The sequence below is a fragment of the Porites lutea genome, chromosome 13 (assembly GCF_958299795.1).
Source record: "Porites lutea chromosome 13, jaPorLute2.1, whole genome shotgun sequence".
Classification (NCBI taxonomy): Eukaryota; Metazoa; Cnidaria; class Anthozoa; order Scleractinia; family Poritidae; genus Porites; species Porites lutea.
Window position 1 is genome coordinate 23141726 of NC_133213.1, and position 26138 is coordinate 23167863.

Consider the following 26138-nt stretch of genomic DNA (forward strand, 5'->3'; position numbering starts at 1 on the left):
TCTAGTCGGGAGTAACTAATAATCGTGGGTCGTGGGTCGTGGGTACCAGGTTGTGGGTTATGTAGACCCACGAAAAAAAGGGAGAAGATGTCCCTCGGGGTGGGGAGGGGGGGTGGGGTAGGATAGCTGCCGTTCCCTGGTCTCGATTTCTGGTGTCGGTGATCAACTGCTTTGTTTGTGAAACAAGTCGTTATTTGCGCGATCTTGCAGGCGTTTTCTCAAAATTGTGAGCGTGATTCGATCGGTGAAGTTAGTTCCTTTGGCGAATATGGCTTCCTATCTGGTCACGTGAGTGCAACAGGTGGGGGAGAGGACCCCTACTGATTTGACAGCCTGCCTGCCTGCCTTGTGTGGTCCGGCCTCGTTCTTAAGCTTCCGCTGATCCATCACTCGTGGTCAGTGGAGTTTCTTCAACGACGTGCTTTCGAGAAGTTTGACTTTCTCAAAGCCCGTTTCGGGTTTCTGTTGGTTAGGTGGTTATTGTGATCGTTGTTAGTCGTTTCACAGTTGGATTTTTGGTGTTGAACTGGGCGCGCTGGATAATTGTTCTCAATTATCTCAACGCTTTGTTAATTTAATACCATCAACTGACGTGATATAACTCACTTTGACTCTGAAGATGACTACCGCACAGGTTGTCGAAACGTCAGTCACTGTCAACAACAACAGTCCTATTCAGGACTACGTTCACCCGGACGATCAAACTCAACCTTTTGTTATTTAATATTATTTACTAAAAATGATTGTCCCTCAATACGTGATGGAACTAGGGGGACAAAGGCTAAGTTTGCTGCAAACTTTAACGTAAGACCCAGCTTTCTTGTTTTCTTGATATCCCTATCACATTTTTCCACCTTATCATTCAGTGCGCATAGCAGAGCATTCTTAGAATTTTGTAGATAAAGATTCCAAAACTTTAAAACAGTTTTACACGGAAAAAATAGTCTTGATGTAACCTAAGTTAACCCTGTGGGCGGGATCAGTACTTGGATGGGTGTCCAGCCACAAGTATCCTCTCTGGTATCAAATATCGCATATCACAAAAATCAAATATCAACCTGGTAAACCCCGACCCACGATCCAACACCCACGGCTATCAGTTACTCCCTTGCTAGTCGTTTCTAGACTCGAAACTCTTTCGATAAGTAGTTGAATTCCTTGTCTATGAGTGAATGAATAGCGTTTTGAATTATTCAAAAATACTGAGTAACCTTTTTATTCTTAGAACATTAAAAATGCGACTTTGTACATAGTGTCAGTGTTCTTCCTTTCTGTTTTCTTTCTTTCTTTCTTACATTTTGCTCGCTAAATCGAAACATCCAGTGCAAAAATTTCCCCGGGAGCTAGCAACTCAGTTCGTAACCTAGAATAGGAAGAAATTCTAAACGTAACTCGAGTGACTGATGATGGAGCTGCGGTTTCTCTCTCACGTGTTCGAAAAACCCTCATACAGTGGAATCCGGTTTCTTCGAACTTCCTTTGAAAAAGGAAATTGGTTCGAGATATCGGGAAGTTTGAAAAAAAACTAGTGTAAAATTACGGCGTGGGCGAAGGACGTTTGTGCATTACAATAACGTAAGACAGTATTTTTCTTGTATAGAACAGGATAACCCGCTTTGTCGTTGAGAGTGAAAAATAAAACCCACATTTGCACGTTAAAAAGGTAAATGCCTCAGTAAGGCAAATTTGTATCCCAACTATCAACATTATATCAACGTTACAAACAACAAGAATGAAATTTGAAAAGCTGATAGGCAAACGGCAATTGCAATCCGTTTTAATCTTCTTCAAGTTCATCCATCCGTGTCTTCTATATATTGTCATTGCTGTGTTATTTCTGTTATTTATACTTTCCTGCAACGTTTTGAGGGGTTATTTTTATACTTTACACAATTTCTTGGCAGCTCTCACTGTCTGAATTTTGATAAATTTCGTGACACAGTTTCTTTTATCTCAGGGCAATGCAACTGTAAACGTACTCGAGCTAAGTTTTTTCTAAAGCCTGGTTTCCATATGATCGCTACGATCGATGTGATCGCTGCGATGTGATCGATCGGCGATCGCGGAGATAGAAAAAGTTCTCTTTCAGCTATTGTTGTCGCTGCGATCGCTGGAGAGTGGTCTCCAGAAGAAGAAGTTTTTAGAAGAAAAAGTTTAGCAGTCGCAGCGATCATATGGAAACCACTCTCCAGCGATCGCGGAGATAGAAAAAGTTCTATCTCAGCGATTGTTGTCGCTACGATCGCTGGAGAGTGGTTTCCATATGATCACTATGATCGATGCGATTGCTAAACTTTTTTTTCTCAGCGATCGCAGGGATCGTAGCGATCACAAAGCGATCATATGGAAACCAGGCTTAAAGAGTTAAACGGCAGAAACTCGCGCTGTTGAAGCTTAGAAATAAGAAATCACGAAAAGGAAATATCTCTCTCAGTACGTGTACGTTAATGATATGAAGAAAGCGGAAAAAGGACAATTCTTACACGTTTTAAGAAATTTGCATTTGTGGGCAGTTATATGGCACAACCTGCCTTGATATTATTCGCGAAAAGAAGGTCACCTTATATTGTTTTGAATTTAATGTATTACTCGATGAAAAGTGATAGAAGATAAACAGTGAAAAAAAAAAGGTACGAAATTTCAAAAAGATAGAAAAGGGCCAAGCTGAAAATGTTTAAAAAACAGCGCTGTCATGACATAACGTGAGAATCTGGTTTCGCCCTTACAAACAAAAATAGTATTGGCCGGAAATTCATTATTATAAATGATTCATTCCTTAAAAACGCAGAAACGAGCAAGTCTTTTACTGGAAATCTTTCAGTTTCCAAAGAGAGCGTTAAAGAATAATATCTCCGTTATCTGGGGGATTCATCTGCTATCTGTTTATCTGGAACAAAAATAGTGAATCATTCTCCATAAAATAACACGTGCGCGTTGAGACAAACTGTTGAAAGGACTCGTACTATCCAGGAATAAATTCAACAACAAAACAGGTAACAGAGCTTGGAGCAAAAAAAACTGTTGACTCAAGCTTGACTCAACCATAGGAATAATTTCAAAGTGAGACATGAGGGATGATATTGAACAAGTCGTTCTGTTAACAAATGTTGCTGTTAATGTTCCTCTTGCTTTAGCTTCTGTAAGTGGGAACTGTTTGGTGCTACGTGCAGTAAGAAAAATCCCATCTCTCCGTTCGCCGTTCATTCTTCTTCTTTGGGGATTGGCATTATCAGATCTGGCTGTTGGCGCTATTGTACAACCACTCTTTGTCGCAAACGAGTTGGTAGATTTGTACGTCAGATCTGAGGGATTTCGAGATACATTTCGCCGTTCTTACAACACAGTTGCTTTCTGCTTGTGTGGAGTGTCGCTATGTACTATTGCTTGTGTTAGCATTGATAGACTCATCGCTATTCAAACACCCTTACGATACTCAAGTATTGTTACAACGCACAGAATAAGCCGCATATTAGTAGCAATTTGGACAATTTGCTTATTTGTGGCAAGTTCGCAGTTCTGGGAAGAAAGACTACTAACTGTTGCAGTTGCGATAGTGGTATGCATTTCTTTGAGTGTCTCCACTATTTCTCATGTTAGAATGTACAAAATCGTTCGTCGCCATCGAATCGAGATTGATCTCCAGCAGCAAACAGTCGAAAACAATGTCTCTATAATTAGCATTCATAAATCTGCATTTAACGCTTTCATAGTTTTTACAGTACTTTTTGTCTGTTATTTTCCCTTCATGGTTGTATACGTTGTGTCTTCCGTTTCTGACATGGACAATGTAACTGTCGCAAGATCGTTGTCTTCAACAGTGGTGTTTGCTAACTCCGCCTTGAACCCAATCGTGTATTGCTGGCGGCTACGCGAGATAAGACAAGCCGTTCTCCGACTTTTGAGGAACTATGTAAAGTGATTTAAAGGCTCTTTGTATTAACAACAATAATTACGAAAACTAGTGCTTTTTAGCACTTAATTAAATGGCACCAAGTCAAAAATAGGGGTATTCCAAAAACGATTAAACAACAGCATTTTAAGCCCAAGAAATAGCTGAAAAGAAAAAAAAACAACAAGAGAATAGGTGCGCAAGATGTCGTTTGGACATCTGATTCTTCTTAAACGGATATTCAAGGGAAGAACCGCAAGCGTAATATAAGTATATTGAGGTTACATTTGGCCTTCCTCGTTTTGTGCATTTTTGGTATCTGCATGTCATAAGGCATCCTCGGAGACCCAAGGGCAGTTAGTCGGGTCGATAAAATGTTCGTGGTGAAAGTTTACTGTAAGATCGAGACGAGCCCCGGCTCGTCCCGATTCACCACGAACATTTTATCGACCCGACTAACTGCCCCTGGGTCTCCGAGGATGGTCATGAGGAGGATCGAAAGAAAATGACCAGGGAACATAGAGAGACAATTACATTTACCCCTCCCATCCCCCCCCCCCCCCCGCCCGGTCCACATCACCCCGCCTCATATTTTCCGCCGTTCTAACTTGCTATAACGGACAGGTGTTACCAAACGTGTCTTCTAAAAACACCTTTCTGAATGCACTATCCTTGGAAGAACAGAAAATTTGGATTTTTCTTGTTTGAGGACAATTCTAAAAAAAACATCAGATTTTATGGAGCGTGATTTAAGTCCGGCTTTTTAGAGTATACGCGGGATTAATACTACACCCCTCTTTATGCCCGTTATATATGCCGTTCCAGAAAGTCTACTAGTCTACCCGTTGAAGCACTGATTTTTTTCAGGCTTCTTCTTTCCAATTGCTTAAATTGGAAAATTTACTGCGATGAACATTCTTCACTTTCATCTACAACCGCAGTTCAAAAATGAATTATTTCATATACTTCACATCATTAGAAAGACTAAACTTGGGTGTTCCTAGTTTTAGCCAAAATAACTGATGAACCGAAGTTGCTCGCCCATACTACTCTCTCACCTGCTTCCTTGGACAGTCTTTGTCTAGTCCCCAGGTCATTATTCCGCGCTGCCTATGCGTTTCAGGTCACGTGGTCCGAGCGAAATTTGTGAAATTATTTGACCGAGAAGGCCTGGAAAGACGCCTTCCAGGCGAGGACTGTCCCAGAATCATAAAAAATTCAGTTGTTTATTTAACACTGGAAGGGGATTCAAAAGTTGACGTTTAGGGCGACAGCTGTCTTCTTTGTTTTCTGCTGAATATTTTGGAAAGCTTTTTCTCAGGAAAAAGTAGAACATTCTCCAGTTCATAAAAAACCACGCAAGCGCATTGAGACAAACTGTCAAACCAATCACATCATCCGGAAGAGGTAAAAGAGACAAATAACTCACAGAACTTGAAGCATAAGAAACTGTTTTAAAGTTAAACTTACCCAGAAAAATTTTAAAGAGAAGCTATGAAAGATGATGTTGAACGAGTTATTCTGTTAACAAATGTTGCCGTGAACATCCCTCTGGCTTTGACCTCTGTTATTGGGAATTCTATGGTTCTACACGCAATACGGAAAACGCCATCTCTTCGATCGCCACTAACTTTTCTTATCTGTGGATTGGCTTTATCAGATCTCGCTGTTGGTACACTTGTGCAACCTTTCTTTATAGCAGATATTTTGGTTCAGTTGTATGTTCAGTCTCACGGATTTAAACATACATTTCGTCGTTGTTACAACACAATTGGCTTCTACCTGTGTGGAGTGTCACTATGTACAATAGCTTGTATTAGCATTGACAGGCTTATCGCTGTTCAAAAACCCTTACGATATCCAAGTATTGTCACAACGTACAGAATAAGCCGTCTGCTATTGGCAATTTGGTCAATTTGCTTATTATTGGCAAGTTCTCAATTCTGGGAGGAAAGACTACTATTTGCTTCAATAGCATCTGTGGTAAGCATTTCTCTAAGTGCCTCCACTATTTCTCACGTTAAAATGTACAAAATCGTTCGTCGCCATCAAGCTGAGATTGGTGTTCAGCTGCAAGCCATCGAAAACCGTCTTACTATAATTAACATGAAGAGACTTCATAAATCGGCATTTAACGCCTTTATTGTTTTCGTAGTCCTTTTTGTCTGCTATTTTCCCTATCTGGTTGTCTACATTGTGACTTCCGGTTCTAGAAATAACAGTGCGACTGTCGCAAGATCGCTGTCTTCAACAGTTGTGTTTACAAACTCTGCCTTGAATCCAATTGTGTATTGTTGGAGATTACGCAAGATAAGGAAAGTTGTATTGCGAATTTTTTATGACATGTGTAGAGTGATTAAAAGGTAGCATCAACAGCTATAACCGCGATGTACTAGAGCTTCTTAGCAATCAATTAAACAAAACTGTGGGCAATTCGGAAATGAGCAACAACTCCCTACAATAACCGTAAAAGGCTTAAAAGTAACGAAGACTCAAGAAAACAGCTACGCAAGATGTGGTTCGGGCATAACTGTAACAAGGGAACGTGATAAAAACTTGTTTTTTCTATCATTTCTAAGTATTGCTGGTTGGTATCAAGATATTCAAAGAAGAGGCCGCAAGCGTAATATAGGTAAATCAATGTTATATTGGGTATTTATCGTTTCGTTCCTGTTTTGGTTAGAAGGGTAAGAAAAAAAAACGGACGAGACAACCAAGAGAGACATATTCTAGCAAGATATATAATGGATATAAGCTTTTTAGGACTGCAGAAATATGAACGTTTTTTTAAAGGACGTGGAGGGTACGTGACCACATTATCATTTACGCAAACGATCCGATCAAAAATCTCGCGCACAAAAATTGAGAACAGATTAAACATGACCTTGTGGATGAAGGACCCACTACAGACTGCCACCCAAATAAGCTCAATAAAACGATTTAATTAAATGGTACAAAAAATGCGTCGTGTCAAACGAGATTCTTTTTTTTTTAAAGTTTCCCAAACCGAAAGGCGCGAACTATTTCATTCCCTCACCAGAATTTTACGCTTTACAAAATAGTTAGTACTACAGACATACTCGGGAGTTGGTGCTGGTTTGCATGCATTCACTATAGGTACTGGTGCATGGTCTTTGCCTTACATCTTTAGGCTTTTTGTAAGCCACAAACAAGTGCAACGGGCAATAAAACTAGTACAGTAACATACTCAACATGCTAGATTAAAGACTTGTTTGTAAGTTCCAGGTCAACAGAGGTTCCATTGATCTGGCAAAAATTTAATTTTGTAAGCAAATGTCCTTCTACTTTGTCAGCAACTCTTCGAGCTACTGTAAGAAGTGTTATGAAATGTGTTAAGTAATGTTTAAAGAACTCGCAGTCGTGTATTATCAGGTTTAAAAACTCTCGGCTTTGCCTCGAGTTTTTAAACCTGATAATACACGACTGCGAGTTTTTTGAACGGCTTCAAAATCTCTGATATAGATTAACTCGTTTTTGCACTAATATTTAGATTTAGGGTTATTTTATTTGGTCTAAAAAGTTGGACGAAAAGTTTAGCCGGGTCTTTATCTGATATACAACATGTAAAGACACTCATTTTTTAAACATTTTTGTTTTTTTCTTTATGAATTATTAATGAGTTTTTTTAACTCTGAGCAGTGTACCGTACCCTAAACTGTTTTATGCGTTTTTATGCCTTCTAACTGATAGAGCCTGCGCCCATAAAGGCTGAAATCACCCACACGTATCACCTGATCCTATATTTAAATACGGTAACATCCACTACAACGTATTGTAATTTCTTTTCCCGACCTTTACCTTACTCCCTCACAAAGGCGGAGGTTAAGTACCACTACAACCAGTCCGTCCTTGAAATGGCAAAGACAAAAAAGTAGCACTATCTTGTGTAACGTCCACCAGCTCAAATAGCTGACCACATTTAATAAATAAATAGCATCTAAAAACTGATTGTAGAAAACCGTAGTGGCTAAGATATTCCATATTTCTTAGCCAAGTCAAGGATATCGTCCTCGGACAGCTGAAACAGCTCCTTGGTTTGTCGTACGCTGTTTATAAGGTCACTGATAACTGCAACGCAACAACCTGGTGTTTATGACTACACTCTATATAGATAAAGCTGGGTTTCGCTTGAGAAACGCCGCTGTGTATCAAGAACGATCCCAGTAGTAATGAGGGTCACTTAGCCAATCAGCGATCAGTATTTTCGTCACATGACAAAAATGGGCTAATCAGCTTTCGAGTTGAGCTGATGACGTCACAAATCCGTTGTCCCAATAAATCTGAATGCAACGCTGATTGGTCCATTTTTGTCAAATGACCAAAATACTGAGCGCTGATTGGCTACTGGCGGAAGTGACCTTTGTTACTATTGAACCGCTTAGTTGAGACCAGTCAAATCGGATAAGTAGTTGAGACAAAATTCAATTGATACTAAATGTCAACAAAGGAATATTTGAATGCGGGTGTGTTGAGATATAATCTTATTTCACGGTTCATGTAAAAAACGGTTTTCTAAAGCGTTTCATTAGATGCGTTAACGCAAAAAGACGCGCGCATATCTTGCGCGCCATTTGGACTCTTTCATGCAGAAGACGCGCGTACGTGAATCCTTTTTTGGACGCGAGTGTATGTGTATCTTCTTTTGGACGCTATCACGTTAATGTATGCACAGCTTTTTTTGAACGCTACCGCTATTTAGAAGATGCGCGTATGCCTTGCGTGTGTTTTGGACGCTATCTTCGAGTCGCACTGCGCATGATTTAGTTATTTACTGACAATGCTGGCCTTGTGCGGAAGCGAAGCTTGAGGCGGCGTTTTTTCGATAACAACCTCCTTCCTGTCAATTACAAAACGTGCTCTTACGCACATGAATTACGCTGACGTTTCGTTCAAAACAAAGTCACCACCAGCCTCGCTTCCATTCAAAAACCAGGTTGCTTAGCAACTGAAGTTTGACCTGTATAACAAAACGCACTCCTGTGCACAAGCAACAAAATTAAAACAAAGCACTTGTCATCGGGTTTGGGTTTAAACCCTTATACTGCTACATGAGAAATTTCTGTAATTTGATTGGCTTAGAGCAGTGGTATTTCAGCTTAATTTGAAATACCTACATGTGAAATTACAAACCTTTCGCGGGTAGTAGTATAAACAAATAATAGCATGATTTGTACGTGATATTTAGCATAAATACCACTCGTGATATTTCAAAATTGTCTCAAATTTCACTCGCCTAACGGCTCGTCAAATTACATATAACAATTTTGCAATATCACTCGTGGTATTTATGCCAAATATCACTACTAATCATGCTATTACCTATACTAACACCATGATATTCCCCCCATTTCCTAGCAATATTTTGCCACTGTTTGGGGGGAAAGGGAAAGCAACAAGTTTTACTAATACCATGTGAAGCCGTCCCAATACAACACTTCTGACCAGCAATAACAGTGCGTAGGTGTCATTTTTTTCATATTTCAAAGTTTTATGGTTATTTTTACCTTTCCTGTCCTTGTCTGATAAGAACATGATGGCCATTCCAAACCGTTTCACTTCAGCCAGGTTCTTCAACTCCTCATACACAGGTAGACCATTCCTTCAAAATAAAACCAAAAATAAAGAAAGAAAGAACGAGACAGTAATTTTATCGCGCCGACAAAGGTGACGCTCCTTAATCGAGTCGTTGGGTATTCTGTGATTTCGTGGGCGTGTAGCTTCCAAATTTAGGATAGGAAATCACAATTTAAAAATAGAAACTGGAAGATTTACAATCCCCAAAACTCCTGAAGACCTTAGAATCTGTGATCATTGCAACCAAAATTCAGTTGGAAATGAACTGCACATATTATTTCACTGTGATCAATACAACGATTTGAGAAAGACTCTTTTTATGAAAATCAACGACCGAAATACATTATTTACAAATTACAATATCCATGATAAAGTCTGTTTTCTTTTTAACAATACTGATTCGCATATCAGCAGGCTAGCTGCTAATTTCATCTTTCAAGCATTTGAAAGACGAAAGAAACATAGTTAATTCTACCGTTCCATCATATCTTCATTTCCTTAAATTTACTTGTTTCTTATTGTTATTTTAATCGGTAACACCTGTACAAAATGGTAATACTGAATAAACTTGTTGTTGTTGTTGAGTGTGTGTTTCTAAGCGAGAGAAATCGATGTGTCGGTTCCAAAACTGATTAATCTCTTTCTTTTGCTTACATTTCGTAGACCAAAGCCTGATCAGGAAATTATTTACTATTGTTATGCAAAACAGCGATACGATCTTTGAATAGTACTTGTTAAATAGACAATAATAGAAATAAGACTACCCAAAATAGCTCTAACATCTAGTCGACGCATCAAATATTGATTGGTTAGATGTTTGATATAGTGCGTTTTCATGCATAGGAAACTGTTCCGCAGCAAACAATACTTCGCGGGTCAATGGACGCTTTAAATTGACCTTGTCGGTCATTTTTTTGCCATCACCCAACAGATCACGTAAACGATTGCAAATTAAACTAAACTACTTACATCAAATAGAAGTCCCGTAGAAGATAGATTATTTTTGCCAACATGTCAGGCTCAATTGACTGTTGAAACAGCTTGGGATACAACTTCGGTTTAATATTCTACGAAAAAGATAATGTAGAAGTTATAAAGACATTTCACTAAACGGAAGATATGTTTACCATATTTCCTCGAATAATAGCCGTCCCTCGATTAATCGCCTCCCTCGAACAATCGCTCCCCTTTGACGGAAATGTTTCAAATAATCGCCTCCCTCGAATAATCGTTCCCCCACCCCACCCCTCTAGGTTAAGAATTCATTGACGAGGAATGAAGATTATTGTTAAGGGAGAGGGCATTGGAGCGGGGGGGGGGGCGGGAACTTGGTAAGGGATGAGGGCAATCCCGTAGCCCATCCGGCCAATGTGGCCTGGGTCCGAGTCCAAGTCTCGACGTCACTCTTGTTAGGTCTCTTCGTCCCTCCAAGTTTTTTTTTCCTCCAGGTTCTCCGGTTCTTCCTTCTCCTTAAAAACAACATTTCACATTCTAATTCGACGTGGAAGGTGTTTTAAATAGACCATTTTACCGATACATATTGCCCGCCGTATCGGTAAAAAGGTCTATTAGCTGGGGCAACTTAAAGGGTCACGTGTATATTACTTTCAGTTCAGGTGTCATCCACGCTAAATAATGTTACCATATGAAATGCAGTGTTTAAAATGGTTTTAAAATAAGCCAACCTTGAAGTAAGCAAAAAGCTTGTCCGGCTGTTTCTGAAGTGCTCTCCAATCTGCTTGAAACTGTCCCGACGACTTTGGCACGGCAAATGTCTTGTCAGCGGACTTGGATCGAGAGTTCGACGAGAGGAACTGGGGCTGAGATGATGACGGTGTAGCTGATGATGACGACGATAAAGTCGACGATATCGAAGATGGCGTTGTTTTCGGGGGAACGTCCGTTGATTCAAAGGTTAAGTTTTTGGTCCTTTCGTCAGGTCTCGCCAACAGTGCTTGCTGAGTGTTTGATCTCGTTTCTTCGGTAGACAAGGACTCTGTCGCTTGTGCTTTAGTAGAAATGTCAGACGAGTCATCCTCACTTTCGCTCTCTGTGCCAATTTCTTCGATGACAATTCTCTTCAGAGGTTTCTAAGATACAAAAAAGAAAACTATCAAACCAAATCCACAAAACAAGGTTTGTGTGTACATGTGTTAGACAGGGGCGGTGTTGCCTTGAACTGCATTGTGGGACTGATTTGGAACGAATAGGTCATTTTTATTTGCGTTAGAATAAAAGAAAACCACTTTCGTATCAATGGCTTCGCATTAGCCTCGCTTTCAAACAGAGGCTTGAAATATAAGCCGCAGTTTACGGTATTACGTTTAAGACACGAGGGGAAAGTGGCAAAACAAGAATTTTAAGTAAAGTTGGCAGTCTGTTCATTGTCCATCAATGTAGGCTTTGGGGAACACCATTAAGATTTTGACTAAGAACTTGAAGAGCTACATGTACAGGTGAATAAGACTCAACTTTTTTTTATAGGATTTTAAAACACTCATTAAGCGTCAACGTCAACTTCCTTTACACATCTTAATCAATTATTTGCAAGTTTTAAAGTTGTGTAATAAATTATAGTCCATTAAAAAAAGAACATCAAGAAAACAGGCTTACTTTAGACTTGACTGGTGTTTTGTTTGCGCAATTTTCACTTTCTTGCTTTTCACTTTGCTTTTCCCTCTTCTTGTCCTCCAGCAACTAAAGGCAAACAAAGAAACACTCGAATTTCTCCTCATAAAATCACGTTTAATTTAGTCAGGCCACTCTGTTTTATAGAGCATTGAAAATGTAACGAGAAAAATCAACCAGGAGAATCGAACCACAGAGTCCTCTACTGAGAAGAGGGCCAAGCACTTTACTATTCATGACAGAATTCGGTGCATACAATTTCTAAGAACTTTGATCTGGGGATGATCCTTCAAATGCTCCAAGTTAGGTCGCACATACAGCAAACATGCACATGTACATGTATCGGAAATGTAGAGAGAAGTCCCGACCTGGTGTCTATTGGTCTCTAACATACATGTACATACATACATACATTATTATACAAACGTTGCAATTTAAGGGGATACAAGGGCGCTCAAGACAACGGAAAATTTTAAAACTGTGACATCAAAAAGTGGATGCCGTTGCTTACAACAGGAGGTCGCTTTACGTAAGGTTCCAGCTATGATCTTTGACTGGGAACATTTTGTTGTTTTTGATAGGTTAGCCAGCATAGCTTATAGTCTAGAAGATGGTTTCTTACAAGGGGTAACTGCACCATAGTGTTTTGGCTGTTCATGTACTTTGGGTGCATGTTAGATGCTTACCTTCTTTATGCTCTTCAGCTCCACCTGGGCCTGTTTATTACTTGGCTCCAGTCTAAGTGCTTCTCTGTAGTCAGCCTCAGCCTGTTGAACTCGTCCCATCTGAAAGCGGGCTGCACCCCTTCTCAAGTAAGCTTTAGTATAGGAACTGTCCAGAGACAAGGCTTGCGTACAATCAGCTTCTGCTGCTCCGTATCTACAGTAAGTAAAGAAAATTGAATGCGTATTCACTCATGGTATAATGGGAGAGCTGGAAATGCAAGCTCTAGGAAGGGAAGTGAGATAGGCCAGGGGTTCTTAACATTTACATGGGAAAGCCAGTGCAATTTGTGCCAGTCCATTTGGGAAGCTTTGGTTGGGCTTTGGTTTGGGGTGATGCAATTTTTCTACTCTTTTTAGTATGTTCAGTTGATTTGGACAAACTTTGCAGCGGTTGTTCTTCCACCACCTCAAATTTTATAGTTTTATGTTTATGCACAAGATTTCCCCCCGCGTTGTTTGTTTAAAATGGTAAACATCTCAGGAATAAGAGAAATGTTTTTTTACCCCAGCAACAATTAAACTCACAACCTCTGGATTAGACGTACCAGCACATTAATGAAATAAGCTAAGAAACCAGTCTCTTGGGCTCAATGATGCTCCTTAATAGGAGTAAAAAATACAGGAAAATCACAACAAACCTCTGCAATTTCAGCAGACACATGGCTCTGTTGGCAGGCAGTACAGCATTAGTTGGGTCAAGTTGAATTCCTGTGGTGTAACAGTTAATAGCCTCTTCATACTTGCCTTCTTTGAAAAGAGCATTTCCCTACAGAACATGTTAAAACATTAACAGCCAACTCTCTCTATCACACTCTCTCAACACCTCTATACATTGTGTAAGATGGACACCTATGTAAAATGGACACCTAGAGTTGGTCCCTGCCTTTCTTTACTAACTTTATTACTCAGACTCTATAAGAAGGATATCTCTCTAAGATGGACACTTAGCACCCCTCCCAAAGATGTCTGTCTTAGAGAGATTTAAGTGTGGTTACCATCTTCAAAAAGTGGATACCGTATTTATTCGATAAAGAACCCAACCTCAAATAAGTGCCCACTCTCAAGGTCCAAAAGTTCAATAAGCGCCCAGGGCACCTACTCAAATAAATATGGTATTATGAAATAGAAAAATTCTTCTAATACAACATGTAATTCTGCTGTCTGCTGTCACACAATTTTTGGGTCTAGAATAAAAGGACAATATTAATAACAAAAGCAAAAACATGGCTTTTAAGTTACAGTAAAAGACACTATTTTCATCAACTTGTAAGTTTAGTCAATAATTAACTGAAACAATCCAAACCTTGTCCTTTTCAAAAAGTGCCTTTTGCAACCGTCTCTCATTTTCAATGTCTTCATCTGCCTCATCACTTTCCTCCTCAGAGCTTGAAAATGTCTTCATCTCCTCCTGTTCATCCATTTCCTTTAAAACCTTATCCTGAAAATTAAAGAAAATGTTTTAACAAAGAACATCAGGCATCCAGATATAATAGAGCTATTTGGCTAAGTCAATGTTGTACCCAATTCAAACCCTTTGGAAATAAAACGTCTTGTTTCAGGAATTTCCATATCATTTAAATGTGATTGCCACATTATAAAGCAAATACAATACACAAAGAATCTTAACCACGCGAGATTCGAATTGGGTACAACATTGAGTTACAAGTCAAATAGCTCTATTGTGAAAATGCAAAAAGATATCAGTAGTGATGCTGGGCTGGCCTAAAGACCAATGTGCCTTTAAAGATATGAATATTAAATTCCTGTGTGATTCTAAATTATTATTGTACTGTGCATCAGACACCAGAAACTTACCACATCAAACTTATCCCATGATCTGTAGTCATATGAACTTATTCGTGCTTCCCCCTTTGACATATTATCCTTATTAGAAGCTGATGGCTGCTCCTTCTTCTTCTTCTTCTTCCTGTTAGATTGATTCCTGATGGGAGGAAGGCTCTGAAGCAGAAAATTTAATTAGTTTCAAGGACCAGGTCGAGGTTATCATTTGAATGGTACTGTATAAATAATTATCATAGAAACCTGCTCTCAGCAAACAACCCTGTACAATGGACACCTTCTTAAGCAGTTCAAAATGATTCCACAAATCCAAATAAATACTACTAACACCATTGTGACTCCCAATAACATTAAAAACTGCCAAGTGAATGTGTAATTACATGCCGAGCTTGTATTTTACGACCATTGACATCTTTAACATACCATACCATGCACGGTATGGATGTTCTATTTTTTGTCCACACGACGGATTTTGGAATAAGGCGGCTCGGATTTTTTCTTCAAAGAAGCCCACAAAATTTGGACCCCTCGGACAAATTTTTCAAAGGTGCTGACAAAAAATAAACCCTTCGGATTGCACTCTTGAAGAAATTCATCAGGCTAGTGAAGTTAATATCTATTTATCTATTCGGACTTCAGTTTTCAAAGGATGTCAGCAAAAATCTGGAGGGTTGCCGGTTCGGATTCCAGTCATCCTTAGGGGGGGATGCGGATGAAAAATCGAACGACCAAAGAATACTGGCACCTCAAACCTATTCATGTACATGTAAGCTTCCAAAATATTTACCGATTCCTAAACCACGGAGCTCGAAATTAAGAGGATGAATTCTAGGGCAAAATCTAGCGACAAGTTGCGTCTATGCAACAAACTTTAAGCTGAAATAATTTAAGCTTAAAGTTCGATGCATAGAATTTCGAGCCCTGAGTTAGTTGAAAAGACAGAAAAATGTGAAGTCAACGAGTTAAACCAAACCTGTTTGTGAACTATCTTTGAGTTGAGGAGTTCATTATCCTTGGTCTTCATTTCGTCCTCCCACTTGTTTAAATCTTGCAGAATGTCTTGCAACTCTTCTGCATTTTGTCGAATATTCATTTGCAGCCTCAACGCGTCCGCCATCTTGGTTGCTTTGTAACCTCACAGTCTTTGATAAAGTCATTTCATGCTCAATATATGACGGTGATTTTAAGTTCGCGCGCTTTTTGCGGGACCCACTCAAAAGCGTGTATTTTGACTCCACTACACAACATCAACAGACAAAACGTTATGGCAAATAAGTTTATTTTGGGACGGCTTGGCAAGAACCAACCCTACAACTTATGTAAATACAATAATAGGTGATTACTGGTGAATACCTAATGTACAACACTCGTAAACTAGCTTTCACAAAAAGAAAAAACTCGTGCTACAAATGGTCGCTCTTGACCTGAATCACCCAGTTAAGCACGCAGGCTTAGTACCAGTTAGGCTGCCAGTTATTCTGGGAAAACAAATTAATAAAACCCTGACAACATATAGCTGGCACAGGAAACACGGTAGGAGCACAGAGGCTAAGCAAAAAGAAAAACTGCTATAACTGGTCGATCTCGACCTAAATCCCCCAAATAAGCACGCAGGCTTAGTGCCAGTTAGGCTGGGGAAACTAATTAATAAAACTTTGACAACGCATAACTGGCACAGGGAACACGGCAGGAGCACAGAGGCTAAGCAAAAGAGAGATCTGCTACAACTGGTCGATCTCGACCTGAGTCCCCCAAAGAAGCACGCAGGCTTAGTGCCAGTTAGGCTGCCAGTTAGGCTGGGGAAATTTAATAAAACTCTGATCAACGGATAACTGGGACCGGGAACACTTCAGGAGCACAGAGGCTGAGTGCCAGGAAAACTGGGAATTATCTCCACTAATGTACCCAACAAGGCACGTAGCCCAATAACCAGTAAGGTTGCCATAAAAGGCTAGGGCAGGACATTGAAAGTAAACAAATGGATAACAACCCTGGCTAGAAGTCTGTAACATTGCCTGCAACCTAACTGCATCAAACGAGACTTATGTCGCCTCCTAAAGAGCGGTTCCGGGACAGCTGACCTAGACATACATAGAAACTAAATATATCAAGTAAAGGAGCAGGTGCAAAACTGAGTACATAAAATTAGAAACGGGAAAAAACTGAAAACTAGCAGAGCTGAGCTACCGCTTACAAAATGAAGTAAATGCGGTCAGACGGAGGCCAGAAACAACCTACCCAAAAAACCCCGAAGGGAAAAAATGCGGGCAGGAAATCTGGGTAGGAACCAAGGCTCAAGCTCAAAGCCCTTCCTACGGGACTTTACAATGTCATCGAGAATATGTTGCTCCTAAAAATAAATAAAACAAAAATAAAGAAAAACCAAAGAGAGGGTGGTTCGTAAGCCTAGATGACGTACACGTGATATACGCAGCCTTATATACCCCCGATATGGTTACCCATGGTGCACCCGGCCTAGTACCCAGGCCCTGTTGTATCTCGTGCCGTCAAAATATTTATTTCTGTCTTCTTCGCGGGCTCATTCGTCAGAAATAACATCTTCCCAATGTTTATGTTGTCGCTTAGAGCGTTGTTTCGTTTGCTTGTTTTTATTATATATTTTTAGGAAGTTTACAAACGTGTCTGGTTAATTCATGTCATTGCGGTTTTTTAAATCTGATCGATTATTCGACAACTTTGGTTTTTTTCTTGGGGCTAATCTCGTACCCAGATCCCTCGCTTATCTTGTCTCTTGTCGAAGTGCAGTCTTTCATCTAGCCTGCAGTGAGGCGTATTTTGGGTGGGCGAAACCTTGTTCGTGTTCGTAATATTGCTGTAGCCGCCATCTTTGATTTTATGACAGTGGGAGATTGGGGAGAGTAGAAATAGTGACCCTAACGGTAGGTGCGAGGGCGAAAGAAGGAAAGGGGGAGGGGGAGGGGAGAAAAAATACGCCCCCTTGCCGCTCCCTTTGACTCGCCCCATCTCCTCCTCTCTTCGGGAAGTTTCAACATGGCGCTTTCGCGAGCAAATTGCGCGCTAAAAGAAAAAGCCTGCACTGCAGGCTATCTTTCATCCAATCAGATTCACCTTTGGTAGCCATTTTGAAATTTGCGGTCAGCAGCTGGTGTGAAGCCTAGAACTGAGGTATGTTCGGAGCCGCTCGTGTCTCTTCATATTTAACTCGGCAAACGATTATATCTTCCGAGAGTTTTCCGACTGTCCTAGACCACCCAATATATCTGCGCTCCACGGGGGCCTGTTTCTAGAAAGTCCGGGTAACTTTTCGTGCGCAGAAAGCTGCTTTTTGTGTTTGCCGCGTTTACAGTCAAGATCAAGGTGTCAATCATTTTGAACATAAGAAAATGAAACTATCAGTTAACGAAGCAAATTGACTAATTTATAGGCCAGGAACTGTGCTACTATTCAACAGGTTTGGATTTTAAAATTTTCTTTCGGGCCCGAAAAGTTTCCGGGCCTTTCGAAAACGGGCCCCAGACCTTGCACTAGTTGACGCAAAATTCAAAATGACAACTACAGAAAACAAATTATAAGTATCGATAAAGTAATTAATCTTCATTTAAAAATTATAAACTGGTTGGATATGTGAGTCCCCTGTGGCATAGTCCAGCTAAGGTCAGGCTGAGTAAGTAATAAATGGCAATAAATTCGCTTGATACTTCGGTCACTGGAGAGCATGTTTTATTTCAGCATACCGTTAATTTGGTTAACGTGTTACAGTTATCTAATCAAACTGATGACGGACTATTTATCCAATTTGATATTTTCGACCATTGCCTTGATTCCTTCAAATGCCTCCTTTGCGGTAGGTTCTATAAGTCTAGGCGGAAGAAGGAAACCATATTTCCCGGTGTCTCTCAGCTCCATTGAAAATGTGTACTTAACACTTAAATGCCCATAAATATAGTCCTTTGTTGTTCCTGATTCCGTATCTGTTTAAAACAAATGAAAGATAGTGTTTACTATACACACAGAAAAAAAATAAGGGCTGGAGGAACGATATGAGATGTTTGTCTATTTGCAGACAATGCGTTTGATTTTTGCCTTGCTAGACTTTAATGTATAGCTACGGTTTTCCTCTTGGAGAGAAGAAGGGAAATGAGGTTCAACAACTGATCAAAAATGATGAGTTTGTCAATGCAAGAAAACAGTCATTTTTCGATATTTTGTTACATACATAAGATATGTGAAGCTTGTCCAAATATGTAACTAGTATTGTAGCCACCACGAGATTTGATTGCGTTGGCCATTGCCATAGCAACCCTCTCCTGGAATAAAAATAATAAAGGAAAAAAAATGTTATTTATCTTTTGTAGATCAGTGCCTTGCAACGCGTGCTTGCTCAATTCATTTGATATAACTGTAGCATTAAAGTGTTAATGCTTTGGACGCTAAACACTAAAATTCATCAGTAGTTCATCACTCCTAAGCCAATGGAGTTGTAGGGCGGTTCAAATGAATCAAAGGTGGAGTCTTTTGTTGTAGCCAAAGAGAACAATCGTCATTTCGCTACGCGCAAGGCTAGTGGTTTGCGAAAATGTCGGCTGTTTTCTTCTCAGGCTCTCATTTTTATTGTTGTTTGTTGTTGGTGTCGTCGCTTAAACTATATCGTTGTTTAGTGTATGAATTAGTATGAATCACTGCAAAATATAAACTAAGATTATAGTAAGTCTTTCAATCATAAATAACCATATATGGTTTTAGATTGTCACATAGCAAAAAGTTAAGTTTAATAACACACATAAAGATGACTCAATAATAAAGAAGATTCAATGAGTTTATAGTTAGTCTTATCAGCCTTTCAAAACTTGTTGCATGTATTTTCCACGAGCAAACGGTTTAGGTTTTGCAGCATGCGGGCCAGTTAATTGAAAGACATTATTTCAAATTCTAATTAAACCAAATTCAGTGAAGTTAAGGTTAAGCACAGTCGATTTCCCTCAGTCGTTGAAAGGGATGAGGAAGGAAAGCTTCGATTCCCATCTGTTAATGCATTTCCTTCTAATTCAATATTTTTCAGTGGCGAATCCAGAGCTTAAGAAAAGGGGAGATGGGGGGGGGGGGGGGGAGGGGCGGTCTCAAAAAAATTTTCTCGGCCCTTCGGGCCTCAGTTTAGTCTAAATATAGGGAGGGGCCGAGCCCCTCGGACCCCTCCCCGGGATCGGCCACTGTTTTTATATTCCTTACCATTTCGATATGATCTTTAGTTTGCTCCTTTGTATATCCCCATGGAAACAACAACATCTGACCATACGAGTGAATATCCAGGTAACCAACCAGCCTTTTCTTTTGTGACTCGAGGAACCTAACAACACTCTGAACCTCCTTTTCTGACAAAGGCTCTTCACCGTGGAAAGCCTCGCTGCAAGGATCACTGCTTGCTCCTCTCACTTAATGATAAATTCAAAGAAACACGGTTGAAAAACAAGCGTTGGACAACAAGTTTTAATGATCTTGTTTTGGTTTTTGTGCAGGCCTTCCGGGCTGCAACCTAGACTGGGATTTATTGTGCTGTTGGTCGTTAATTGATCTTTGTATAGCCGATGAATGCCAGATGTGCTTCAGTCAAAAGAGGATATCAGCTTGATCCCCTGATTATAGAATGACACTAACCTTCCCTTCTTTCTTTCATTCTGAGGTTGAAGTTAAATAGAGCGGCAGTAGCACACAGCTTGTTAGCACACAATTTAATATCGTCACATGTACGTTCTTAGCTTGTGTCTCGAATTTTCGGACTCGTGAAAAAACATTGCCATAACGGAAAAATTCCCGCTCAAAAGGAAAGTTTGAGAAACTTTACTGATTCCCTCACGGTAACAGTAACCTCTTTTTTGTAAGAAGAATACTGACTCACCTCCCCAACGAAAACCCCAGTTCCGGTTAAGATCCACACCAACACATTTCTAGCCATATTGTCTACTTCTGTTTTTACGCCACATGCGATCCTTTGAACAAATAAATTAGATACCGTATATTAATAATGCGGAAGTCGAAGCATTAACTAGTATGGTCTTTTAGATAGACCACTCGATAAAGTAAAGTTCTAAGCTCATTTGACTAGTATACTTCTTTTGAGAAATCTATGTAAAAAGAAAAAAAAGGGAGAAGTCTAATGCTTTGTTAAAATGATGCCCTCTTTTCCCACTTTTGTCACTCTGGAATAATAATACTAAAGTTAGTGTTATATTCCACCAATCCGGCTTCAGTTCTTGATAGTTTAAAGCGTATGCTTCGTTTACTCATAAATCTTACGTATCTTTCTTATCAATCAAATTCACCCCTCTAATTCCTATCGCACTTGTTTAATTTACGCCTAACTGTTGTTCTATTGTACTTTACTCTTGTTCATCGCACACCCTTAACTTTAAATTTCTTTCAATCTTGGGTGCTTTCTCTCTTCATACTTTCTTTACTACATTTGTTTAACTGGTGTTTTCATACGCGTCTCGTTACTCTCTTCATACTTTCTTTACTACATTTGTTTAACTGGTGTTTTCGTCTCATTACGTAGCTGAGCTCGTTATTCTCATGAATAGATCTTCATCTGGGAAAACTCTGCGGACCACTTAAATTCCCTATCAATTAGCTAGGCTCTAATTATATCAGGAGTCTCTGCCTACTGAGGGCCTGTTTACATGCATGGAAGTGGGCGACCCCAGGTTCAGTGGTGAGGTAACCCGTCTGTCCATATAATCTCTCATTTTAATTTGATCACGTTTACATGATGGGTGGGGTGACCCGCGGCAGGTTACCCCATCTACCTGGAGTCCCCCACCTCCACGAAAACAGGCCCTAAATTCATCCTACCTTTTCCCAAGTGTAAACATATCCATCTACGTTTAACACCGGCAAAATGACAAAATCGACTTTATCAAGGACTTCCCTTACTGAATCATCAACTGGGTACCGAGAGACTAGCTGAAACGTAAGAATATTATGGTTAGTTATATCGTTTTAATTCAATAAGTGGCATGTCAGGGATATCGTGATCCGGATATCGGCAGTGGTAAGTTCCAGTCCCTTAGCTCCTCAAGACAAGTACAATTTGCAAAACAAACACGAACACGCGATTTACACTTAAAGGTGATTATTAACTAGATATGATTAAAGTTAAACTTATAAAATGATAATATAAAACATTTTATAGAATCGTATTTTCAACAAAATTCTTTATCGTCCCAGATTTAAACGCACGCTATACTGGAACTTCATGGTGGGTTGGTCACAGGGGTTAATCGTGGGTTGGTAAAATAATGCTGAAACTCAGCCCAATATTTCCGTCATAGGTTAACTTTAGTTTCCAAATGTATAATCAGCCTAACAGGTTGAAAATAACAAATGTAATAACGGACGATGTAATCAAAACATTTCCTGACCTGTTCAATGACGTACATGCATGTTGCTGGGGACACCCATTCTCTCGCGTGAATTCCACAGTTTATAAACACAAGTGGTTTTGCAATATCTTGATTTGCCTTAATCTAAACAATAAAAAATGGCTTCATTATCTTTTCTCCAGGACAAATAGACCAATAATCAATAATTTCAAAAGTTCGCGCCTTGAAGAAAATTGAAAGACTGTACTGCAACTGACATGCATAAATTTACCTTGCTAACCTTATCTCTTTGTTTTACCTAACCTACGCTGATATACGATAAAAAGTTTGACCTGTTTCTGAAGCATTTTATCAACCATCCGAGTAACAAGAAATTCGCAAATTCGCTTTGCAAGGTGTCAAGGTTTCATGTTTTTATCACAGATGTGGCAAAAAATTCTTACCTCCACGGCAAACAAATGCCGTCCCTCGTATGATGTTCCTACAGAAAACAGGCGGACTCGTCGTTTATACTTATCAGCCGTCTCTCTGAGTAGAGTGAGGATCTTCAAGGGCGCATTGAAAATCAGAATTTATTATACTTTTTGTAAATTATTTCATCAAGTAAAGCGACAACAAAATAACCCTATTCTAGATTTTTCCCAAAGTAAGGAAATCTGATTCTAAGACACCAAAATCCAGAATCCTTGGCGTTGGAATACAGCTCAAGAAATCCGGAATCCAAATTCTATGGGCAAACAACCGGAATCCAGTACCTGGAATCCAGAATCCAAGACTCTCTTGGTTTCCCTCACTTGGGGTGACACAATTGATAGTTTTCGAACAGGCGTGTCGAAGCCCCAGGAACGATTTGTTGGAGGTTAACTGTAGTCTTAATCGAGTTGCTTTCTTAAAATCTCAGGAATATATTGATATTTGGGGTGACTAGAATTTCCTACAAATAACTCTAGTATACACCAACTCTCGGATTTCCTTATTCTCTATGTATGTATCTGTTAGATTATGATCCCACCTCGTCTAACTGATGGTACCTTTCAGACCATGACTTCAGTCTTTGCGTGGTACCATGGTTTCCTTTTTGTTGCTCGATAACAGATTGCACATCTGATATTTGGACGCTGAACTCAAGACCACGGCTTTTAAAAAATCAATAATCATAAATCATAAATTAATAATAAGTAAACTAATTAATTAATCAAATGATTATTTAATTGATGGATGGATGGATGGATGGATGGATGGATGGATGGACGGACGGACGGACGGATGGATGGATGGATGGATGGATGTGACTGTTAGATCGGCGTTTTAAATAATAGCAGCACCCTTGGCGCGCTAGAAAACAAGTCGCGTTTAATTATTGTAAGAGTTAAAGACTTACTCAGTGAAGTTTTTCGTATTCACGTGATCCAACAGAAACACCAAAAACAGAAGAAAACGGTGAATCAAAGGAAGGCGAAAATTTTTACTTTTCATGTCTTGGTTGTCGTAGGAGGGCTGGCTGTGCAGTGAATCAGGCCTTAAGACGCAGTACTATGACCAAAACAATAGGAATGAACAAGGAAAAAATAATAGATATACACTTTTAATTCCATGCATGATTTCTGTATGAAATCGATGACCCGCTGTACCGTTTTTACACAACCAATGAAGACATTCTTTTCTTGGTTGTTATTATTATTTCCTTCGCTCGAGTATTGGAAACGAATTGAGGAAGTCGTTGTGGTTTCAAAGCGTTTCTTAAGGCTTGACACAACTTAGGAAGTTCTGTTAATATAACTGGACAGTGCTAATGCAATTAGGAAAAAAAAATTTATTCACTTCATTTTAGAAAAAAAAAAAAAAAAAGAAAAGAAGGTGGGGATTTTCCCTAACTTAGCAAGAGGGAAAAAATATTTGGAATTCAGATCTGAACGTATTTCGCTTTCAATTTAGATAAGGCAAGAAACTTCAGATAAGATAATGCTGAAGAGAAAGAAAAAATGAATTAATAATGCATGTTGCGGCGAAAATACTGGCAATTCGAAAAGCGAATCTGGAATCACTGTAACTAGGAACAAATTATATTTCCTTTACTTCAGACAGTTGGAAACCAAAAACCGACCACATTTATAAAATATCCAAAACGTCTTCTTGATTACATAGAATTGTTGATGAATTGGTGGACTATATTTGGTTCCTTCACTTAAGGATAAATGCTAATGGAGCTTGTTTAATATATTTCAAATTATACAGTGATTGACATGTAGTTATATAGTCTGAACAAACCATTTGTAAAAATATTTTTTTAAAACAGAGAGAGAGAAAATTAATTCTCGGTGATCCGCATGCACAATTCATAATCGAACTCTTATTACCGAAGAGTACATTTCGAATATGACTAAGACATCGCATATACTACAGTGCTGATTGTCGCATGAATTTGGAAATAAAATAATTATAGTAACAAGGAAATAAGTAAAAATAAAAACTTTCAAGTTTTAACAATTCATAATTTACCTCAAAAGGAATCAGCTGCTAATATATCCTGGCCTTGCAATCGAGCATACCATCGTAACAGAGCTTATCGGTTCAGTTCTAGGATTTCTCTAGCGCGTTATGAATCCGTTGACGAGAGCAGGTGCGCATAGAAGACTTGACTAAAATGGAGCTTGAAATACCTGTTCGACTCATGGTGCTAATGCATTATATTTTCCTCATTGTTGAATTAAAAGTCACTCTCAGAATTGAGTAATCAGCACGAAATACGAGCCGCCTGCTTTGATCTACTTGATCTCACGGCGCTGTCCTTGAATCGGACGAGGTAATGCAAGGAAAAATGGACAAAGAAAACTTTACCTTATCTTAAAAAGCACCTTATTTGAGATGTTTGGAAACAATGGTTTCTCCAGATTATAAAAGAAGATAGTATTAAACCCATTTCCTTACGTCCTGTACACCAAAATCTGAGAGCGGCTAAACACTAGGATGTCCATTTTTAATTCTGTTGTTGTTTAATTAAAAGAAAACGAACAGCTAGACAAATCATGTATTAACACTGAACCTTGCCATTCGATAGACCGTACGTATATTATATTTTATATCTCTTTCGTAGAGGAATTATAATTGCTATCCGTACACAAGTCTGTAATGTGTCCTTGTGAGTCCACTTTAAAGTGTTAGTACCTTCATAATTATGCAAATTGAATGCAGCATTAAGATGAAAAGCACTGCAGTTTGCACTGCAGTAAAGCCAGAATAAATGAGATGGATTAAAGTAAAGATCATTAAATTAACACCTATTACATTTCCGGTATTTTTAAATCTGAGTTTATTTTTAATTGCATCGTTGAGAATTTACAGATTTTAGATCCGATTTATAGCGATATTTCGATTTCAATAGTTCAGTTGCTTCTACTAACAATTAACCAACTTCTGATAACCGTAAAAATTTATGTATAACATATATTTGTGCAAACTCGATGCAAACGCCGCACAAAAGATATATTTCTCTTTTTCTAGACAAAAGAACTCGTATAACCTTGCGTTCATTATATAAAGGGTAGTCCTATTTAATTGAGATTAGAGCATTTTCCGCGGTTTCAGTTTGTTTTTGTTAAATAATGAAGTCGGACTGTTAAGAGAATGCGCGCTGTAAAAGCGAGTTCGGCAGTTTCAGTTATTTCCAGTACATGAGATTAAAAATCTGAATTGAAAAGCTATTATTTGTAATGCGAAAAAATATATGCCACCACAAAATAAATTATGACTCTTTTTAATTGTAGTATTTGATTTAGGCTTTTCTTTTTCAGTAAACAAAAGATTTTAAGTTCAAGATACATAAACTTAAAGTGTACTGCAATCCCCAAAGACTGTTAGGGAAGAAGACGACAACGCTGATCTAAGCAACAATCGACAACAACGACAACAAAGACGACGGCGACGACAAATCTTCCGACGGTTCCTGGTCAAAGGGATATAAATCCCCGGAAATACATCCCTAGGGACCCGTTTACATGGAGGTAAGGACCCCAGGTAGGTGAGGTAACCCAGTTAGGTGGGGTAGCCCGCCTGTCCACACAATCTTTCACATGGTCACCCAACCTATCATGAAAACATAATCGAAAAAAAAAATGAGAGTATATGGACAGACGGGTTACCCCA

At 39.2% G+C, this 26138-nt stretch overlaps 4 protein-coding genes across 4 annotated transcripts; 2 read left to right on the forward strand and 2 right to left on the reverse strand.

The window, feature by feature from the left end:
* Positions 1-2569: 2569 nt before the first annotated feature.
* LOC140923354 (melanocortin receptor 5-like) lies at positions 2570-4001 on the forward strand. Its single transcript, XM_073373447.1, has one exon. The coding sequence runs from the start codon at positions 3068-3070 to the stop codon at positions 3917-3919; it is 852 nt and encodes a 283-aa protein (XP_073229548.1). The 5' UTR covers positions 2570-3067; the 3' UTR covers positions 3920-4001.
* A 1156-nt stretch (positions 4002-5157) lies between these two features.
* Positions 5158-6468, forward strand: LOC140923006 (histamine H2 receptor-like). Its single transcript, XM_073373060.1, has one exon. The coding sequence runs from the start codon at positions 5384-5386 to the stop codon at positions 6254-6256; it is 873 nt and encodes a 290-aa protein (XP_073229161.1). The 5' UTR covers positions 5158-5383; the 3' UTR covers positions 6257-6468.
* A 1324-nt stretch (positions 6469-7792) lies between these two features.
* On the reverse strand, positions 7793-15764 carry LOC140922961 (RNA polymerase II-associated protein 3-like). The gene is made up of 10 exons (XM_073373009.1): positions 15611-15764; positions 14653-14796; positions 14141-14275; positions 13476-13603; positions 12799-12991; positions 12098-12181; positions 11170-11574; positions 10454-10551; positions 9415-9509; positions 7793-7978 (listed from the first exon to the last, which is right to left on the reverse strand). The coding sequence occupies exons 1-10, from the start codon at positions 15752-15754 to the stop codon at positions 7878-7880; spliced, it is 1527 nt and encodes a 508-aa protein (XP_073229110.1). The 5' UTR covers positions 15755-15764; the 3' UTR covers positions 7793-7877.
* A 2623-nt stretch (positions 15765-18387) lies between these two features.
* On the reverse strand, positions 18388-24970 carry LOC140922586 (carboxypeptidase B2-like). The gene is given in 9 exon segments (XM_073372558.1): positions 18388-18590; positions 18836-18926; positions 19846-20048; positions 20513-20603; positions 21466-21576; positions 22035-22139; positions 22439-22540; positions 23008-23131; positions 24924-24970. Coding segments are annotated over 9 exon segments (1062 nt in total). The 3' UTR covers positions 18388-18402.
* Positions 24971-26138: the final 1168 nt, after the last annotated feature.

Coding starts and splice junctions, on each gene's coding strand:
- LOC140923354 (XM_073373447.1), top strand. CDS start 3,068: ATGAGGGATGATATTGAACAAGTCGTTCTGTTAACAAATGTTGCTGTT.
- LOC140923006 (XM_073373060.1), top strand. CDS start 5,384: ATGAAAGATGATGTTGAACGAGTTATTCTGTTAACAAATGTTGCCGTG.
- LOC140922961 (XM_073373009.1), bottom strand. CDS start 15,754: ATGGCGGACGCGTTGAGGCTGCAAATGAATATTCGACAAAATGCAGAA. Junction 10,552..11,169: donor AGCTTTTTGCTTACTTCAAG/GTTGGCTTATTT, acceptor TCTTTTTCGTAG/AATATTAAACCGAAGTTGTA. Junction 7,979..9,414: donor ATCAGACAAGGACAGGAAAG/GTAAAAATAACC, acceptor GTTGCGTTGCAG/TTATCAGTGACCTTATAAAC.